This window comes from Cricetulus griseus, chromosome 3, assembly GCF_003668045.3.
Source record: "Cricetulus griseus strain 17A/GY chromosome 3, alternate assembly CriGri-PICRH-1.0, whole genome shotgun sequence".
NCBI lineage: Eukaryota > Metazoa > Chordata > Mammalia > Rodentia > Cricetidae > Cricetulus > Cricetulus griseus.
The window spans coordinates 81,928,947-81,948,802 of NC_048596.1; the positions used below are offsets into that span (position 1 = coordinate 81,928,947).

At 44.3% G+C, this 19,856-nt stretch overlaps 1 protein-coding gene across 1 annotated transcript in view; it reads right to left on the reverse strand.

Moving 5' to 3' along the window:
* Positions 1-666: 666 nt before the first annotated feature.
* Tmc5 (transmembrane channel like 5) overlaps positions 667-19,856 on the reverse strand; it is a 56,982-nt gene continuing 37,792 nt past the window's right edge. The window contains 10 exon segments of the mRNA XM_035441621.1: positions 667-713; positions 1,842-1,884; positions 3,146-3,250; positions 5,359-5,437; positions 7,330-7,503; positions 9,132-9,265; positions 9,444-9,519; positions 14,335-14,430; positions 17,002-17,099; positions 18,707-18,785. Coding sequence (XP_035297512.1) covers positions 667-713; positions 1,842-1,884; positions 3,146-3,250; positions 5,359-5,437; positions 7,330-7,503; positions 9,132-9,265; positions 9,444-9,519; positions 14,335-14,430; positions 17,002-17,099; positions 18,707-18,785 — 931 coding nt within the window.

Genomic DNA, 19,856 nt, shown 5'->3' on the forward strand with positions numbered 1-19,856 from the left:
ATTCAAACTGTAACAATGACTGCACATATACTCTGCTAGGGACAGGGTCTCATTCTTTTCCTCCACCCCCCCTATTTCTAGTCCAACCCCAAGATTCTCATGCTCAGTAAAGACACAAAGTTCAGCCACAAGACCTTTCAATTACATTTCAGTTTTAGATGACATGGAGCTGTTTCTAGTTCAAAGTCAGAGCAAATGCCAGTCACACCAATCAGAAGTTTTACATCCTGGATTGAGGATCACATTTTTATTCATCATGGACCACTTTTCTTAGCACCAGTTTCTAAATCATTGCCAGTTATGGGAAGAGAGATTCTTAAAGGTACCATCATGCAGACATATATTTCTTAAAGATAAAAATACAACATTTCCAGATTACCTCTTCCCAGGTGTTTGCGGAATAATTCCAATATTTTAACAGTTTTAATTGGAAAATTCCAAGTACGTTGTTTTGGAAAAAATCCACAATCTGGATTAGAAGAGAAACAAGTATAATACCCTCCTTCTTGGAGCCATTTGCACTGTGGTCAGATTCCTCTTGGCCTCAGGCTTGGATTCCGCTCCTGAAAAGCTCCCGAAGCCCAGCTGTCATAGAGGTTGCCCCATTTATTTTTATCTTCTTTCCCCTTGTGGCCAGCATCTGGTTGCCACAACACATGAGAGTCCTCAGACTTCTGGATTCTCTTCATGCATTGATCGCCTCAATCGCAGGTCTGAGTTTCACACAAGAAAGAGAAGTTAACACAGACAGACACAGTCCCATCTCAAGGGGAACATCAATGTAGACAGGAGGATCCCAGCACTTCTCAAGCCTTCCTTCCTGCCCCCTTGTTTAATTTCCAGACTCTCCCCTTGACCTCCCATTGTTGGCTATCGTCAGTACTGGAAAGGTGGCTCATTGGTCAGAGTGCTTGCTGTGGAATCATGAGGACCAGAGTCTGGATCCCAGAACCCATGTACCAAGCCAGGTGTCCCCACATGACTGTAAACCCTGCTATGATGAGGATATGTCAGGGAAATCACTGAAGCTTGCTGGTTCCAGGTTCAGGGAGAGCTCCTACCTCAAAGAAATAGGAAGAGTGAGAGAGGACACTCAACTTCCTCTTCTGGCCTCCTTATACACACACAAGCATGCACACACAAAAATATCAAATAACTAGTCTAAAAAATGTGAGCAGGCTTATTTGTTTTCTCCCCCGCATCCATTCTCCTTCTGGCACCAGCCCTGACTTGGGAGGCAGAACTCCTGCTCTCAGTTCCTGTCATCTGCATGGTTGTATCAATACCGTAGCTGAAGCACATGACTTGGTTATGGCCAAAGGCACTGTCACTTTTTCTTTTCTTTTTTGAGACAGGGTTTCTCTGGAGCTTTGGAGCCTGTCTTGAAACTGGCTCTGTAGATCAGGCTGACCTCGAACTCACAGAAATCCTCCCATCTCTGCCTCCTGAGTGCTGGGAGTAAAGGCATGTGCCCCCACTGCTCAGCTCTGTCACATTTTCATAGTCAGAGAACAGGCTTTCCAGATGAGCATGCCAAATTGGATGAAGCTGATGTGAAAATTCTATATCCCCTGGCTCTTTCTAACTAGATTGAACCTGAAAAGATGTGAGATGCTAGGGGATATTGTTTTGCCATAATTACAAAGTGGCTGCTTGTGTAAAGAGCTAATGTGACCTAAACAGACAGAAATCAGGTTCTAGTGACATTGTGAGCTTCCGTGTTAGACCGGACTGAAAGCAAATTCATCCGAGATCAGGCTTGCTGCTGAAGAGCAACTGCACACCCTCCACCTTGGGCTACGTCATTGCATGACTCTGTCTCTGGCAGTTCTGGTACGCACCATGAGCAGCACTGAGTTCCTCCAAATGCAAAGGGCTTTGTTTCTGAAAATGAAGGAAACAGCAGTGTCACTGGAGGGGGGATGCAAACACTGGGTATGTTGGCACAGTTAGTAGAATCCGTGAGCCCACCACTATTTTAAAATCAAAAGGTAATGGTTGAGACTAAGAGTTAGCCACAGAAATATCCAGCATGTTTAGCTTTTTAGCAACGGATATTGCAGTCATTCCACAGATACTTGCTGAGCATTTATGACATGCCAGGTAATATATTAGTGCTTGGGGTGCAAAGGTGCCTGGCTTCTGGGGATTTGAGATGGGCAACACTGACAGAATTAATTTACACTGATAGTAAATTATATTATCAATTTTTTTTGTTAAGGGGAGTTTACATTTTGTTGGTGTATTCCAGGAGACCAACTGAATTTGGCAAAAAAAATATAGTTTTATGAGCTTGATAAAAGATTATCTATTAACAACATGACATGGGGCAAATGTACATGTCCTTAGGGCAGAAATACATAAAATACTTATAATAAATAGGACTAGTGGTGTGGTTCAGGAGGAGACCACTTACCTGGCATGCATCGGGCCCTGGTTTCTATTCTCAGCATCATAAAATAATGACTATTAGTATATTGACAACTTATTACAATTTTTAGTAAAATGTTTCTGTCAATACCAGTTTTAGTATTTGAAAAGCCCCAAACTTAAATGTTCAAACATATCCGGAATGCAACCCTGTCCAGGATACGGTGTTTAGTAAGGAGAAAGCTATGATATTATTTGGATATCATGCTATGGTTATAAAATTATGAAAGCCCTACTTTCATAATCCACTCATCGAAGTTGGGGAGACAGGTGTGCTTGCCGATGTCCCAGGGAAAGATCTGGAAAAACAGTGTTAACTATTCAGTGGGATACACATATGTGTTCCTGGATGATTTTGAACAAGTGTGCACGCCATGAGTACAGAGCATTCTTCAGTTCACAGTGACCCAGCACCTGGGCCACAGCCAGCCGTGCAGATTTTAGGTGAACAGTGATTTTTTTTAAAAAAAATTAAAAACACAGAAATGCTTAAGAAAAGCGAAGGATCATAGACAGGAGGAGTAAAGCACACCTATAATCCCAGCACTCAAGAGGCTAGAACAGGATCCAGCCTGGGCTATACAGCAAGACCCTGTTGCACAGAAACAAACAAACAAACAAACAAAAATCCTAGAGTTTTGTGTCTGCTTTCCAAAACACTTGTCACAAGGATGCAAGTGTGTACTCCATGGCCCCAAGCCAGCTGTGGCCTCACCTCCACCTCTCTCCTTTCCAGGATAAGTGCACTGGGGTTGGCTCTCTTCTCCATATCCTGTAGCTTGGTCAGTTTTTCTATCAGGAACATCTTATCTTTGCCCTCCTGCCAAGAAGGAAAAATAAAAGCATGGAAGATGCATGCTGGTGTAGGGTGTAGATGGCATGGATAGAAAGGGGGTCCCACAAGCCCACAGATGTCTGCTATGTTTTCTTCTGATGAAAGAGAAAAAACATTTCAGAGCAAGCCAATGAGCCCTGGAATTCTCCTGCATTGCCATACGTTCCTTTAAGTGACACCTCCTCCCCAGTGGGCTGGAGCAGTGTCTTTGCTAGCTTGATGCTAGACGCAACTTCCAGCCACCATCTGGAGACTTAGGATGTAGACCTTCAGAAGCCCTGCCTGCAAGCTCCCTGCCCCAGCCCTTGTTGTATGAACTAGTCTTGCCTGGGTCTTCCCTGTCCTACTGAGATGCCAAAGCTTAAGAACTCCACCTCTAAGGACATCAACAGTGATTCAGCCATCAAAGTTATATGTGGGCATGTAAGATGACTCAGCAGGTACAAGTGTTTGGTACAAAACCCTGAGTCCCATCCTTGGAATTCATGTTAGGAGGAGAGAATTGAGTCCTGCAAGTTGTCCTCTAATATCCTACACATATCCTACACATGACAAGGGACACACATGCCTGTACACACACACACACAATATAATAATAATAATAATAATAATAATAATAATAATAATAATAATAATAAATTAAAAACAGAAGGTTCAAAGTTATCTATGTTGGCTGAGATCTGTGAGATTCAACAGTTCAAAGAAGAACAGAGGGAGTGCTCCTTCTCCCAGGAGGCGGGATCACTTCCCCATGAGCCTTATGGCAGGAAGGTGTGAGCTACTCCACCTGTGTGGGGAGTCAGGCGAGCATTACTGTCTCCTCTACACAGGCACTGTCACTCCAATGTCATACAGGCACAGTTGTCCCAGCCTCACATGGTCACCCCAACTTCACATAGGCACGGTTGTCCCAGCCTGTTTCTTCTTACACTTTGAATTATGGCTGTAACATCCTGCTTATAATAATTATCCACAAACCCATCACTGTGTGGCTACTGCTCACACTAGTATTTCTGTGGCCTCTGCTTCAAGATCACTCTCTACTTCCCCCACTGCCTCTATATTCATCAACTGGACTTCCCCAAGAGAGAAGGGCTGCCTCCAGGAGAGGTGGTCATAGAACTGTCAGGACTGTGGTCTAACCAGTAGAAGTGGGTTTCTGGGGGTAGGCCTGGAAGGTGGTACCTGCTTCTGGTTCTAGCCCAACTTCTTTGCCCCCTGATCTACCAACATGTGACAGGTCTCTACCACATGCTCCTGCCATCATGAACTTCCTGCCTTCCTTACCATGATGGACTGAAACATGTGCCAAAATAAATACTTCCTCCATCCGGTTGCTTCTTGCCGAGTACTGTGTCACGGTGATGAGAGAGATGGTTAATGCGTAAACCTCAGGAGTTTTAAAGATAATGGAAAGGTTTGTAGGGATGAAATGAGAGTATATAAATGTCATGGTGGTGAAGTGACATCTGTCAGGTAAGTGCTCACAAGTGGGTCTGGTGCCTAGAACCTATAGAAAAATGACAAGCATCATTATGGCATGAGCTTGTAATTCCAGTGGGGAGGAAGTGAAGACAGGAAGGTCTCTGGGGCTCACTGGCTAGCCTGCCGGGCCTTCTTTGTGAGATCCAGGCCAACAAAAGACCTTGTCTTATATTTTTTTAATGTGGACAGAGTCTGAGGAATGACACCCAAGGCTGCCCTTTGGCCTTCCAGACACATGTGTACACACATACATGTGTACCTGCACAGGTAAGTATGCACATGCACTCACATGTTGGGTAATGGGGACTGGAAATTCATTGTACTATTTATTGTCTCTATTTTGGAATATGTTTCAAAATTTTTATTATACTCTGTTGAGAGAGGGAGAGAGAGACAGAGGGAAATGGGAGGGAGGAAAGAAGGGAGGGAGGGAGGGAGGGAGGGAGGGAGGGAGGAGGGAGGGAGGGAGGGAAGGAGGGGTAAAGGGAGGGAGGGAAGGAGGGTAGAAGGGAGGGAGGGAGGAAGGGAGGGAAGGAAGGAGGGTAGAAGGGAGGGAGGGAGGGAAGGAGGGTAGAAGGGAGGGAGGAGGGTGTACAGGAGAGTCTTACATTAATGATCTGTTCGTGGAGCAGCCGGATCATGATCTTCCTCCCCTCTGTGATCTGCCAGTAAAGATAGGTGATGATTCTGGAAGAGAAGAAAATGGCTCACACTCTTGACAGTGCTTTGAGGCTTCGTGTTTCAGTGGGATACAGAAAGACTGGAATATTTGCTGGCAAATGGTTTTTGACCCAAGTGTTTACCTGAAAAGTCAAAACAGGAGGGCAGTGGTTCTCAAGCAGTGGATCACAACCCCTGCGGGGTCAAACAATCCTTTCACAGGGGTCAACTACAATCATTGAAAAACACAGGTATTTACATTACAATTCATAACAGTAGCAAAATTACTGTTATGAAGTAGCAACAAAAATAATTTTATGGTTGGGGTCACCACAACATGAGGAATTATATTAAAGGGTCACACCATTAGGGAGGTTGAGAACCACTGCCTTAGATTAATAGTTTCTCAGCCTGGCTGCACATGGAATCACCCAGGAAGTAGAAATAAGCCCCACATGATGGCTGGTCCTTAGATCAAGCAGGCACACCATCTCTGGGCAAGAGCCAGGCATCCACATTTTAAAAAGACACACAATTTGAATATATAACTAGATTGTGTGATTTGCACAAGTACTGTTCAAACTTGAAGTGATGTGAATTTCTTGTTTTTTTTTTTTTTTCAAATACATAGTCAGATTTAGTAGAACTTGAAAATCTTCATTGTGTGTGTGTTCCTTTGAACACATGCATGGAAACCAGAGTTCAAAGTCTGGCATCCTGTTGTGTTACTCTCCATCTCATTTTGTTCTTCAAACTCTCACTGAACCTGGTACTCACCAACGGTAGACTGGCTGGCCACTGAGCTCCAGGGATCCACCTGTCTCTGGCCTGGTTACTGTTGCAGTTACAGACACACCCTGCCATATCCAGCTTCTAAACTGGCCTCTGCAGGACCCAGCCCCTAACTTTCGAGGTTGATGCCATCCAGGTCCAGGGTCAAACTGACTGAAATGGTAGGCTACTTACTTGGTGCCCTTGGTGTTGAAGGATTGCTTAGTTTAAGGGGCACTTTCCCTGTCTCACATATATTTGGTGTCAGAAGTACAAGTGGAGGCAGCAGCAGAGTCAGTGAATGAGAAGCCTGGCAGAGGCCAGCTTACCATTCTAAAGCACCAATAACAGCTGCTGCTGGAGAGTGGGAAGGGGAGCATCACAAAGAGCCAGGAGACTCTTCTAGCCTCTTCCTCCACTATCAGACTGTGCAGCATGGTAGCTGTATCTGGAACCATCCTATCTCTGACTTGTCATTTTCATCTACAGAGCACCGATATTGTTCTGTACTCCATGGCTGGCTCCAAAAGTCTGAGCCCTTGAGTCATGTGTCTCTCCACAAGAACAGCCCTTTCTAATGCCATGGGGGTGAAGCTGAGAAACACAGAGCACAGAGTTCACCAGCCAATTCTTCCATGCAGGAAAATGAACCCAGTGTTGATGAATCTTCACAAGAAACCAGAAATGGATATTTATAAAAATAAAAATGCAATACCCTAAATGTCAACAAAGCCTGGGCCAGTTTTATATCTTGCTGTCTTCAAAGGAATTTTTCTGAGGATTCTTACACATTTTCATTCTTTTTAAAAATTTTAATATTTTCCTTTATTCCCAAGAACTGAGGATTAAACCCTGGTTGTTACACATGTTAGGCTAGTACTCTGCCACTAAGGTATATTCCCATCAAAAGATAAGAAAATAAGTGCAATTTCTTTGCAAAACATTTAAAAAAAAAGCTTAGATAGGAAAACATTAAACAACGTTTTGCAGAAAAGTATCTCGTCAAGGGTGGAGTTGAGATCATCCTGTACTTGCTGCTATGTTTCCCGAATGAACATCCTAGGACCATTCTCATCTCATGTCAATGAAACGGTCCCCAAGAACTTTTAGCTTCTCCTCCCACTAGTTTTTTGAGGAACCCCACTTACAACACAATGAGGGTGAGGATGAAAAAGAAGTGCACACTTCCGATGAGGTTCTGGTAGATCCAGACGACCCACAGGTAGCCAGACCTTCTGCTTAGGGTATCGATCCAGCTGTAGATGGACTCAATGAAGGAAGGCAAACCTCGGAAGGGACCACAGTCCGCTGAAGGTTTCAATCTGCAAACAGGAAACAGAAAACCATCTGCCACCTGGACTCAGATGCAGGCATTCCAGAACCAAGGGATCCCTTCTGGACTCAGGCTCTAGAAACAGAAAATCTTGCCTGCTCTTCCCATACTCTTCTTCCAAGGGAAGAACTCTCACTGTCTGGCCTGGTGTCACCTGCTGTCTGAGGACCGGCTCTTAGAGTGCTACCACCTGCCACAGTGACCAATCCAGAATTCAGGCAATGGTTTAGCAGTATCTTGGGAGTGATCAGAAAGTCTTCCTTGGGAATGTGACTTCAGACACACTAAGTGGGAGGTTTGTTAGCTATGGAAGCCAGGTGTGACATTGTGATCATGTGCTGTCAACTATTGCAAATGAGCAGAAACTGGAAGATTGGGAAGAGATAGGGTAGGGAGTAGATATGACAAAAGCAGCAAATGTTGGGGCAAGAGAAATGGCTCAGAGGTTCAAAACAGTTTCTACTCTTGTAAGAGGAGCTGGGTTCAGTTCCCAGCACCCACATAGTAGCTCACAACCATCTATAACAGTTCCAGGGAATCTGACCTTCTCTTTTGTTCTCTGCAGGCACCAGGCAAACATGGTGAACACACATACATGAAAGAAAGCTCATACACATAAACTGTTAGCCATGGAATGATGGGTGGGATGTGGACCTGAGGAAGGAAAGGGGTAAGGGACCCACAGCAGCCAGGGGTGACTGAGATGCTCAGGCCTAAAGCTGACCTTGGGGCTGAGACTCAGAGGGAATGGGGAGACCCCTTCAGAGAGAGGACCCTGCCCACAGAGAAAGGGACCTACTAGGGCCTAGACATGGAACAGAAGCTTTGGGGCTGCACTGAGGTGGAGCCAAACGGTCAGGATCCAGGGCAGACAAGGCCTCTGGTTCAGTCAGTCAACTTTCCTTCTCAATGTTGAAGAAGTTGTCTCTCCCAGTCTGGGAAGATTGAACAGTTGGCAGAAATTAGGAAATGGCTCCCAACTATGATATATCCTATGGTATAGGATGTATAGAATAAATCCCGGGTAGGATTCACACGCCCCTCCTCGGTCCTTGCTGGCTACCCCAGGAACATGGGATGAGCTCTGAATTCAGCACAGTTTTTATTCTGATGTTTGCTGTCTGAGAGTCTTATTGACTCTGGGGAGACTTCCTTTCCCAGGACTAGTCTAGGAAGCATGGCTTCATATGAAGACCTGGTATGGAGCCTGCAGCACAGCCACCTCTTTTAACAGGCTTTCACAGTTGGAACATGTTCTCAGGCCCCAGTTACCCCAAAGTCATGATCTCAACAACCTACAATAGCCCCTAAGACTGCAGAACCTTCAAAAAGACTCAAAGTGGCCAGCTCTAGCCTTGCCACCCTGCCTCATCTGTTCCTTCCCTGGAAACTACAATAAAGGCTTTTGTTCCTCATTCCACCTTCCCCCTGACCACCTCTGCATTTCCCTCATGTGGCTCTGCATGGCATGGAGAATCTGCCTTTCTTGGGAACTGTGAGTAACAAACTATGATTTTGATGGCAATTGTCTCCATATCTGGAGAATAAAACCCACATTTAAAAACACACATGTCTCTGCCCCGTCACTAAAACCTCAGGCAAAGCCACAGTCCCTACCTCCAGATGGTGATGGCCAGGGAGCACAGCACTCCCGTGAAGGACGGGAAGAAGAGCAAGAAGATGAAGAATGTTATCATCTGCGAGGCCCGCCAGGCCTTGCTTGGAGGTTGGAAGTTCATCATCAGGCTGATCTGAGGAGAAAAAAAGGAGCCCTTCCACCTGTGGCCAAGGAGCAGCCCTCAGGACCCCACCATGTGCCAACTCTCCAGCCATTGATGTACAGCTTTCTGGTTTTGGCTTCTGACCCCTCCCCACGCCCCTTTTCCAGCTTGGATCCCCAGCAGGTTAACAAACTTGGGTCCAACTCACATTTTTGACATAGAACATAATGAAGAGAGTGATCATTTGGATAAAGGGCAGCAGAGGGCAGAAGAAAATTCCAAGCCTGTGAGGAAAACAGGAGTGTCAGAGACCTGGGGAATTACAAGACATACAGGGGACAGAGGCAAGGGAGAGAATTGTGCACACACTCGCACACACACCCACACCCACACACACCATGGTACCTCAAAAAAACATGACTGGATTTAGAGGTAGAGTTGTTAAAACAGTAGTTAAGTTAGAATGGGAATATCCTAAAGTCTAGAAAGCCTATCTGTAATTTGTATAGAGAAAGAAAAAGATACCATGTTTTCAACTGTGCTTATTAACAGTCAGTTCAAAATCCCAAAAAGCAGAATTATTGAGTCCAGGCATGGTGGCGTATACCTGTAATCCCAGCACTCAGGAGGCAGAGGCAGGTGGATCTTTGTGATATACACATACATACAATAACAATTAGTGACAAAAGAGACTGAATTTGAAGGAGAGCATGGAAGAGCATATGGGAGGGTCTGGAGGGAGGAAAGGGAAAGAGAAAATAAATTATAATCACAAAAACTAAATAAAAATGGAAAAGAAAGCTAGCTATGCATCAGCCAGGGAGCAAGCCAGGGCCAAACACATTCTTGCATCATTTCTGCCTCTAGTTTTCTTTCCTCAGTAATGGATAATAACCTGGAAGTATGAGCCAACCCCCCCCCCTTTCCTCCCCAGGTTGCTTTTGGTCATGGCATTTGTCATAAATACTGAGGTCAAACTAGAACAAGCAAACACCTACTAGCTTGATAACTACATCAGCATCCTTCTTCTAGATTGGCAGATATGTGGTTAGAGTAATCCATGTTCCCGAAAAGCCCTAGAGAGTGTGAATCGGGTGCCTCTCATCTCCCTGTCATTTAGGCAAATTACCAGAAGATGGCAGCTCCATCCCAAAGGAAGAATTGGGCTATCCCATGGTAGGGTTTGTTGTTTTCGTCTTTTTGTTTACTTTGTTTTATGTTTTTGTTGTTATTGGATCCCCCCCCCACACACACACACACGCACAACAAACAAAACAAACAACAACAACAACAAAAAAAAACGGGGTCTCACTTTGTAGCCCCAGCAGTCCTGGAACTCACTATGGAGACCAGATTGGACTTGAACTCACAGAGGCCCACCCTCTGCCTCTGGAGTGCTGGGATTAAAGGCCTGTGCCAGATAATCCTGTTGTTTTTAAATCACAAAATAATTTAAGAGTACTCACAAATGCTGTGACCCAGCCACTCTGTTTCTGGATAGATAGCAGAACAACTGAAAGTAGAATCTCCCAGAGGTGTCTGTCCATCCATGTTCACAGTGATCCTGTTCACAGCAGTAGGATGATGGAAGCCACCAGAATGTTCACAGACAAATGAATGGATAAACAAAGTGTGGTCTGACACACACAATGAGGTGCTGAATGTGCTTATAAAGGAAATGCTACAAATAGGTGAAATGAGCCAGACACAAATAGACAAACATTGCCTCCCTTAGGGTGTGTCTAGGGTAGTCAGAGCATCGAACTAAAAAGTAGAATGGTGGTTGTCAGGGGCTGGAGAGAGTGATGGGTGGGGAATGGTTTAAATGATGTAGTGTTTCAATTTTGGAAAATGAAAAAGTTCAGAAGATGGGTTACAAAGCCACCTGATGATTCTTGTTATGTATTAATGTCTGTTTGAGACAAGGGCTCATTGTTTAGCCCAGGCTAGCCTTAAATTTGTAATCTTCCTGACTCGGTCTCGCAGTGCTGGGATTATAGGCATGCACCACAGTGTCCATCTTTGTTGTGCATTATCTGGTGCATGTATATGTTTGTGGTTGAGTGTGCACATGTGTGTACATGTGCATGGAGGTCAGGGCTCCATTTTAGGTGTCTCCCTCATTTACTCTCCATCTTATTTTTTTTTTTTTTTACGACAAGGTCTCTCACTGACCTGGGACTTGGTTATTTGACTAGATTGGCTGATCCTCCTTTCTCCATCTGTCCAGTGTGGGGATGACAGACCAAACACACACCACCACACTCGGCTTTCATATTGGTACTGGGAATCAAGCTCAGTTCCTCGTGCTCCTGAGGCAAGTACTCTACTGACAGAGCCACCTCCCAGCCTAGTTATGCACTATTAATGAATAATCATAAAAGAGCTCATAGAATGACAGCTGTAGAACCCCCACTGACAAAACATTTCTGAGCCAGACACCCAGTGAGCAGACACATCATTTTCTTTAATCTTCCAAATCTCCTGCAGCAGGAACTATTATCTCAACCCTTTACCAAAGGTGTCCTGGTTGTTGAAATAATGTTGGTGGATGAACTTGAAATCAGTCTGTGGCCTGGCAGTGGAGACACATCACCATCTAAATACCAAAGAAAAGCCCTCCCTTGCTGGAAAATCTATTCAAGGACAGTTATCTGCAGACAACCAGACCACCTGGAGCAATTTTAATGAGACAAAATGAGGCACTTGGCAGTTGCCTGGCCTGCTGGAGTTTGCAAAGCTCTGTTCATCTACTGTGAAATTTCATCTTCAATGTAATTTGAAAGCAGCTACTATTATATGCAAGTTCTAGGAAACTGAAGCTCTGAGAAGTGTGAGTGGCAGGGCTAGCCCTAGAACCCAGGTTTATTCAATCCCTAATTCATTGCTTTGAAATTAGCAGTTTCCCAACAGATGGAACCTGGGCATTTGACATGACATGCAAAACTCTGGTGTTGACTCCATCATGTTAAAATAAGTAAGGAAAGAATTGCATGGGCTGGTCTAAGGTTTTTAAGTGAACCTGTAAGACAGGATGGATGCCAAGGAGTAGAGTGGGATATCTCAGTGGTGAAACACTTGCCACGTCCTTATCATTCATGAGAACCCAGGTTTGTTCCCCAGTACCACCACAAAAATAAAGCAAAATGAAATTCCATGATAGAACTAGATGGCCATCCTAGCCATCCTGAAAAACAGGGGAGGAGGGGCGGGGAGAGATAAAAGGAGGAAAGGAGGGAGGAAACAGAGGAGGGAGGACAAGAGGAAAGGTGAGAGGAAGGAGGGAAAGAGGAAAGGAGGAAGAGAGAGACAGAGAATTCTATATCATCTCCTGTGTTTTAAGGATTGGTGATTGGACTGGGCATGGCAATGCACACCTAATCCAGCACTTGAGAGGTAGAGGCAGGTGAACTGATGTGAGTTCCAGGCCAGCCTGGTTTACATAGTGATTTCTAGGTCAGCCAGGGTTACACAGAACTACCTTGCTCTAAGCTGCCTCAAACAAAGTAACAAACAAAAAAGTATAGTTCAGTGATTAAGAATACTGACTGCTCTTTCAGAGGATCCAGGTTCAATTCCTAGCACCTACATGCCCGCTGGTAACCATCTATCACTCCAGTTCCAGGGCATCTGGTGCCCTCTTCTAACCTCTGTGGACAATGCACACACATGATGCACAGACATACATACAGGAAAAATACCTGTACACATAAAATAAAATAAAAAGTATTGTCCATTGCATTACTCACTTGGAATACTATGACATGAAAAAACACCTTTAGCTAGTCAACTTTAGTCCAAGATTGAGTGGTTGGCAGATTCTGTGTCTGGTGAAGCTAACTTCCTGGTTCATGGATGAACCTATCCTAACATGGTAGAAGGGTCCAGAAGCCTCTCTTGGCCCTCTTTTATAAGGGACTAATCCCATTAATGGTGGCTCCACTTTAAGACCAAATCTTCCCCTAATACTATCACTTTGTTTTCAGCCTATAAATTGCATGGAGCTGGGGTCACAGCTTAATTGATAAAGTGCCTGTCTTGTTAAGTATGAGGACCTGTGTTCAATCACTAGAGCCTAAATTTAAAAAGCTAAGTATTGTGGCATGTAGTATTATAGTAGACCTGGTAGGCAGAGTCAGGGCTTCCAGGGACTCTCTGGCCTGCTTAGCAACTACTAGGTAAGTTCCAGAGACTGACCCTGCCTAAAAAAAAGAAAAGAAACATTTTAAAGAATGAACAGCCGGGTGGTGGTAGCGCACGCCCTTAATCCCAGCACTTGGGAGGCAGAGGCAGGTGAGTTTGAGTTTGAGACTAGCCTGGTCTATAAGAGCTAGTTCCAGGACAGCCTCCAAAGCCACAGAGAAACCCTGTCTCAAAAACAAAAGAAAAACCCAATAAATAAATAATTAAAAAAGAACAGTTTTAAAGAATAAGGCACAACACAATTGTTTTCTGGCCTCCATATGCACACACACACACACACACACACATGTATACACACACACATGAACAAGCTCATACACTTGTGTACACACACACACACACACACACACACACAGAGAGAGAGAGAGAGAGAGAGAGAGAGAGAGAGAGAGAGAAAGCATTTTAGGTAGACCACACATTCAACACTGTAGGGGGTAATCCAGAGAGCTAGAAAAAGTACCGTGGCAGGGGTGGAAGGGGTAGGGGTGTGATGGAGGCGCTAAACAAACCAAGCCTGTGGCTACCTATGGTCTGTGGGTCTCCAGGTTGCTACCTTGCCCTAAGATGACTCTTATCTGACATCATCAAGGACTCTGAGGGAAAAGAATGTTCTAGAACACATGCTGAATTCCTAGCTTTCAGACTAGCTATGCTTGCTATCACTCACACAATATTTTTTTTTTGCTTTGTTTTTTTAAAGACAGGATTGCTCTGTGTAGCCCAGGTTATCCTGTAGACCAGGCTGGACTCCAATGCTGAGATTAAAGGTATGTGCCACCATGCCTGGACACCCCTGCAAGATTTTTAAACAACAGATCAGGGACCTACAACCAAAACTCCCAAGTCCACCCCCAGGTGGGAACTGATGGGGTACTCTACTGCACTGCAAAACTTACCAGGTCAGTGTTTGTGCATAGATAAGTTCTAGAACATTCCTGGCAATGTCAAACTCCTGTAGGCTGAGACTTGTGATGAATTTCGTCCCAATGAACCTGTGAAAATGTACTGCATTTAGTACTCCAATGCCAACTGTATCCCACCAACCAGAACAAACAGCAGCAGAGACCCCCAGTGGCTAAGAATGAAGTTGCAGGGCCTAGAGCAAATGTTAAAGAAGCGAGTAGTTGAAGGAATTGGGGAGACCTGGGATTAAAGCAATGTAGTCAAGTAGGGAAGTCTACTGTGAAGACTGTGAACAATTCTAGAGGACATTGGCTGCCCTCATTATTTAAATTAGCTAACCTGCTTTCTGGTTTATCCCAATCTTTGTTTATTACATTTTTTTTTCCGTGAAGCAAATAACCTGAGCACCTCCCAACCCAAATGCATTTTTAAAATTGTTTTTTGGTGCTGAGGATGAAGCCCGGGGACTTGCATATGCTAACTATGCACTCTACCGCTGAGCCAACTAAGCCACATGTATGTTTACTGCTCTAGAGCCAGTGATGGTCCCTGTTCCCTGAAGATATAAACAAGTTCTCTATATACTTTAGTTCTCTTTTTTCTTAAACATTATTTTCATTAATTCTTTGAATATATCACACAATGCATTTTGATCATATTCACTCTCCCCCACCCATATCCACTCTCTGCACCATCACTTCCCTACCCACCCAACTTTGAATTCTCTCTTGCCATCAAGTTCAGTTTGTGTTGCTCCTGGGAGTAGAGCCTGCCCTGGTGTGTGGCTGGCCTGTCAGGGCTTACATCATTCTTTAATGGCATCTCCTTTTCTCTTACTATTATTGTTTTGACTCTTTTTTATGTGCCTGATATGTGCATATGTGTATCTGTACATTCATGTGTGTGTACACGTGGCATGGTGTGCGTATGGAAATCACAGGACCATCTTGGTATTAGTTCTCCTGTTCTACCTTGTATGAGACAGGGTCTTTCGGTGAGCTAGTTTTGGGGGCTTCTCCTGTCTCCCATTAGGAGCACTGGGATTATGGATGTGCCACCACAACTGGCTTTATGTGGGTTCTGGGGATTCTAACTCAGGTCCTCATGCTTGTGTGATAAACACTCCACTCACTGAGACATCTCCTCAGCCAGGTTTCTTTTTCACATGGAAACAGGGAAATTTTCATCTCCCCCAAATTTCTGTTAACAAAAATGCTTCTCCCCTTTACAGTCAGGCTGTGGACAGAAGCCAGAACAAAAGCCAGTTTGGACAGAATAAATTTTAACACTCAGTCTCCCCATGGAGAAAACCTGGCATGATGACATGGCATCTCATGCTAAAGAAGCTGGTGTGTCCAGGGCTGGGGTGTGGCTCAGTGGTAGAGAATTTACAAGTCTCAGGCCTCAGTGAAAGCAACACCTAGAAAGAAGAGGTGCACATCAAACTACTACAAGGTGAGTGAATAAAAACAGAATAGAACCTTCACAGGACTAGGGTATGGCTCAGTAGTGGGATGCTTACTTGGTACCACGAGACTTTGTGTCTCTCCCTACCCCAGCACTGCAAAAGATAAAAACAAAAAGGAACCACATCTGGCCAATAGTCACAGTGCCTCTGTCCTTGCATCTGTACCTAAAATAAAGACCACGGTCTGCTGCAAAAAAGCATCGTCTAAAAGGATCCCACTAACCTTAAACAAGGATCCTGTGCTCTGTGCAGCAAAACCATTTAACTGCACTTTTTGGAGACTATAGAGTATGATATAGTATGCACACTTGTGGCAATGTGTATGTAGAGAAATTGGGGGTGGAGGAGGGACAAGTTGAGTGTGATGGTAAACATCACAGCACTCAGAGGCTAAGGCAGGAGGTTTGCTAGGAGTCCAAGGCTGGCCTGTGCTATGTAGCAAGTCTCTGTCTCAAAAGGAACAAACAAACAAACAAACAAACAAAACACCTACAAATATGGAGGGATACACAAATATGTGTGTGTACACACACACACACACACACACACACACACACACACACACAGACACGGTTTCATATATATTAAAACTATCTATAGTAGACAAGGATTTTAGCACGGGCTGGAGATATGGCTTGGCTGTTAAGAGCACTGACTGTTACGTCAGAAGATCCAAGTTCAGTTCCCAAGACCCTCACTGAGTGGCTCACAACTGCCTGTTAACTCCAGTTGACGTTCTCTTTGGGTGCTTGCATACACAGGTGCACATAAACTCACACATATATGCACACACAATAAATAAATAAAGATAAACAATAACAACATAAAAATCTTTAAAAATAATACTCATGTGGTTGGAGACCCAGCTCAGTGGGGCAGTGATTGCCCAGCACATCTGAAGACTTAGGTTCCAGTCCCACATCACAGACAAAATAGAATGAGAGAAAGGGAGTGACAGATTCCAAGTGGCTCAGTTTCTGTTTTATTTCTGGGATTTTTGTTGGGGTGGGTAAACCTAAACCCAGTGAGCTCTCAGGTTCAGGTGGAATGTAGTTAAGTTAGAAACGAACAACCCCTGAAAGGACAATGGGCGGATTAGACACACACAGCAGACATGGCTGGAGCCCATGCTTGTGCTCAGCCAGGAATCAGTCTCTGGTTACAGAACCACTTACAACTGAAGAATGTTTACCTCCTTAGGAACTCCCCCAGTAAGGAATCAGCCAATGAGAACACGAAGTCCATGAGAAGAAGCCGGTAGATGTCTTGACCAATGAGGGTCTCCCAGCACTGGAAGGCAGACATGAGTCAGGGTCAGGAAGGGCTGGTGACCCTGCTCAGAGCTTATGTAGGCACAATTTGACCATACCCTTCGTACCCAGAAAAGCAGACTTAATCTGTAAAAACAGCCAGGTGTGTGTGTGTGTGTGTGTGTGTGTGTGTGTGTGTGTGTGTGTGTGTGTATTCATTCTCTTTCTGCACTTCTTTCTACCACACAAGGCTTATTACTGCTCATATGTACAAAAATCTTATCTCACAACCTCTACTTCTAAGATATTTCATCTCTGCCCTGTCCCTTCTAGACTCCGTTTCCATACAGGACTAAGCATTTTCCTCAGTAAGAAGCATGGAGGACTAACAATATTCCTTCCTCTTTCTATTTATTGACTTCTTCATTGTATAAATATATGGATTGTATTATGACTGGATAAATGGATGATGGAAAGATACATGGATGAGTGGATAAGTGGATAGATGAATGGATGGATGAGTTTTAGGGGAATAGATGAGAGTTGAATAAGTGGATGACTCTATTTATGAATGGGTGGATGGATACATAAATAAATGAATAGATGGACAGAAGAATAAATGTATAGCTATAGCATGATATGTTCTCTAACACCCTAACTTGGAAAGCTGGTTTTGAATATCTTTGATGACTGGGTGCTTGCATACACAGGTGCACATAAACTCACACATATATGCACATACAATAAATAAATAAAAATAAACAATAACAACATAAAAATCTTTAAAAGTAATACTCATGTGTGGTTGGAGACCCAGCTCAGTGGGGTGGTGATTGCCCAGCACATCTGAAGCCCTAGGTTCCAGTCCCAGTCCCACATCACAGACAAGAGAGAATGAGAGAATCTTCATCTTTAGTGAAGATACCGTGTTATGAAAATAATTTGAGCCCAGACATAGTGATGTTGTTTTGGCCAGTATGGTTCCCTTGGGGACCCAGTGTGCCCTAGCACTTTGAAGTGGAGTCAAAGAAATAAGGAATCTCTTACTCTTTCATTGGACAAAAGCTAAGAAAGTGTATGATACAGAGGGGTTTTTTGGTCATGGAGGAAGCTAGTGTTAGAAGCAGAGGTATCCCAAGGAGAGAGCCTTGGAACCAATGAGGTTATCTTTCTTGAGGACCCCTGGGGCACCACTGTCAGAGTGCAAGGACCAGAAACCTATAGTCTGAAGCAAGAGAAGGTGAAAAACCATGTTGAGTGTGGGAGAGGCAGAGACAGTCAGGGTTAGTATGTGAGTGGGTAGATGAGCTACATGTCTGCGTATCAGCAGAGCCCACAGTGTCTGTCAAGAAGGATCTGTGCTTAACCTCAAGCTGTTTGGACAGATTAGCCTCAGAATCACTGTCTATTGTGTGCCCACCATAGGTTGGTCACAGCTGATATTAAATAGTGCCTATCCTACAGACTAAAGAGAAGCTAAAGAGATTGGGTTATTTGATTGACATCTCAGCTTTTCCACGAAGCCCTCTTACTTTAAGATGCTTTCCAGATGAACTTCCTCCCCTCTTCCCAAAAGGGAGTGTGATGGCTGTCAGGAAACTAAAGGCCAAGCAACAAACTCAAGGCAGAACAGCACATAAATCTCACCTCTTCGCCAGACAGGGCCACGATGTTGAGCCAATAGTAACAAAGAATTCCAACGATGGAGATCTTCAGAAGAATGTTTCTAAGTAACAAAAGAGGAAATGGTTCTGGTCACTCCCATTGGCAGTGTTCCCTGTAGACATGCAGTCGGACAGACATTTCTGTCTACCCTCTGAAGCTGGATATATCCATAGGATGAGTTCTAGCAGGTGAACTATGAGCAGATGTGCCATGTGTCAGTTCTAGCCTTGAGCACTGCATGTCACTCTGAGATCTTCCAGAACCCACTGACCTTCTTTGCAAGGGCAGTCAGCACTACCTCAGATGTGTGTTGATGCCTCAGCCTGGGTTCCTTTGTGACTAACTTCTCTCCAGTCCACAGTGTACATGCAACACTGGCAAGAAGTAAACATTTGTGTCTGTATCATTGAGACTTGGGGAGGATTGCTACTGCAGCAAAAACTTAATCCATTCTGACTAATACACTCTCTTCTGTTGACCCTGCAAATGAGCCAGTTTTTCTCCCAATTAGAGCCCATTATGGTAATAAGAAATGTATATATATATATATTATATATATATACATATATATATATATATATATATATATATATATATATATATGGAAGCAAGCCCCCATGGCCATATGTAGGAAGAGACTTTCAGGCAAAGGGAACAGTCAGAGCAGAGGCAGGTATGGAGTTAGACATGTCTGAGAACACCCAGCAGGCCAGTGAGGAGCATGGTGAGGTGAAAGACAGAAAATGAGGCTGGCACATGGCCCTAGGGTCAGATTTCTGAGGCCACAGTGAAGAAGGAACCTGGAGGTGATCTGTAAGGGCATTTTACGCATTGTGAAGATCCACAGTTAAGAGTCAGGAGTTAGCAAGAGAATTGGCCAGGAAGAGGCTGCAAGGACAGAAACTGGGTAGCTTTGATTGTTGTTTATCAAACTTTGGCCACATCTCTTGTACATAGGGATGGGCATCACCAAGGGGTGCCACCTTTAAGCCAAGGAGACACCAAGAACACCCTTCCTTCTCTTGTGTGAGGCAGTGGGTACCAGGGCTCCTTAAGAACCCTTGCACAGTGTTGTCCATCTCTTCATGACACTTGAGGATTAGGTTAATCCCCAGGCCAGCAGCCATTGAGA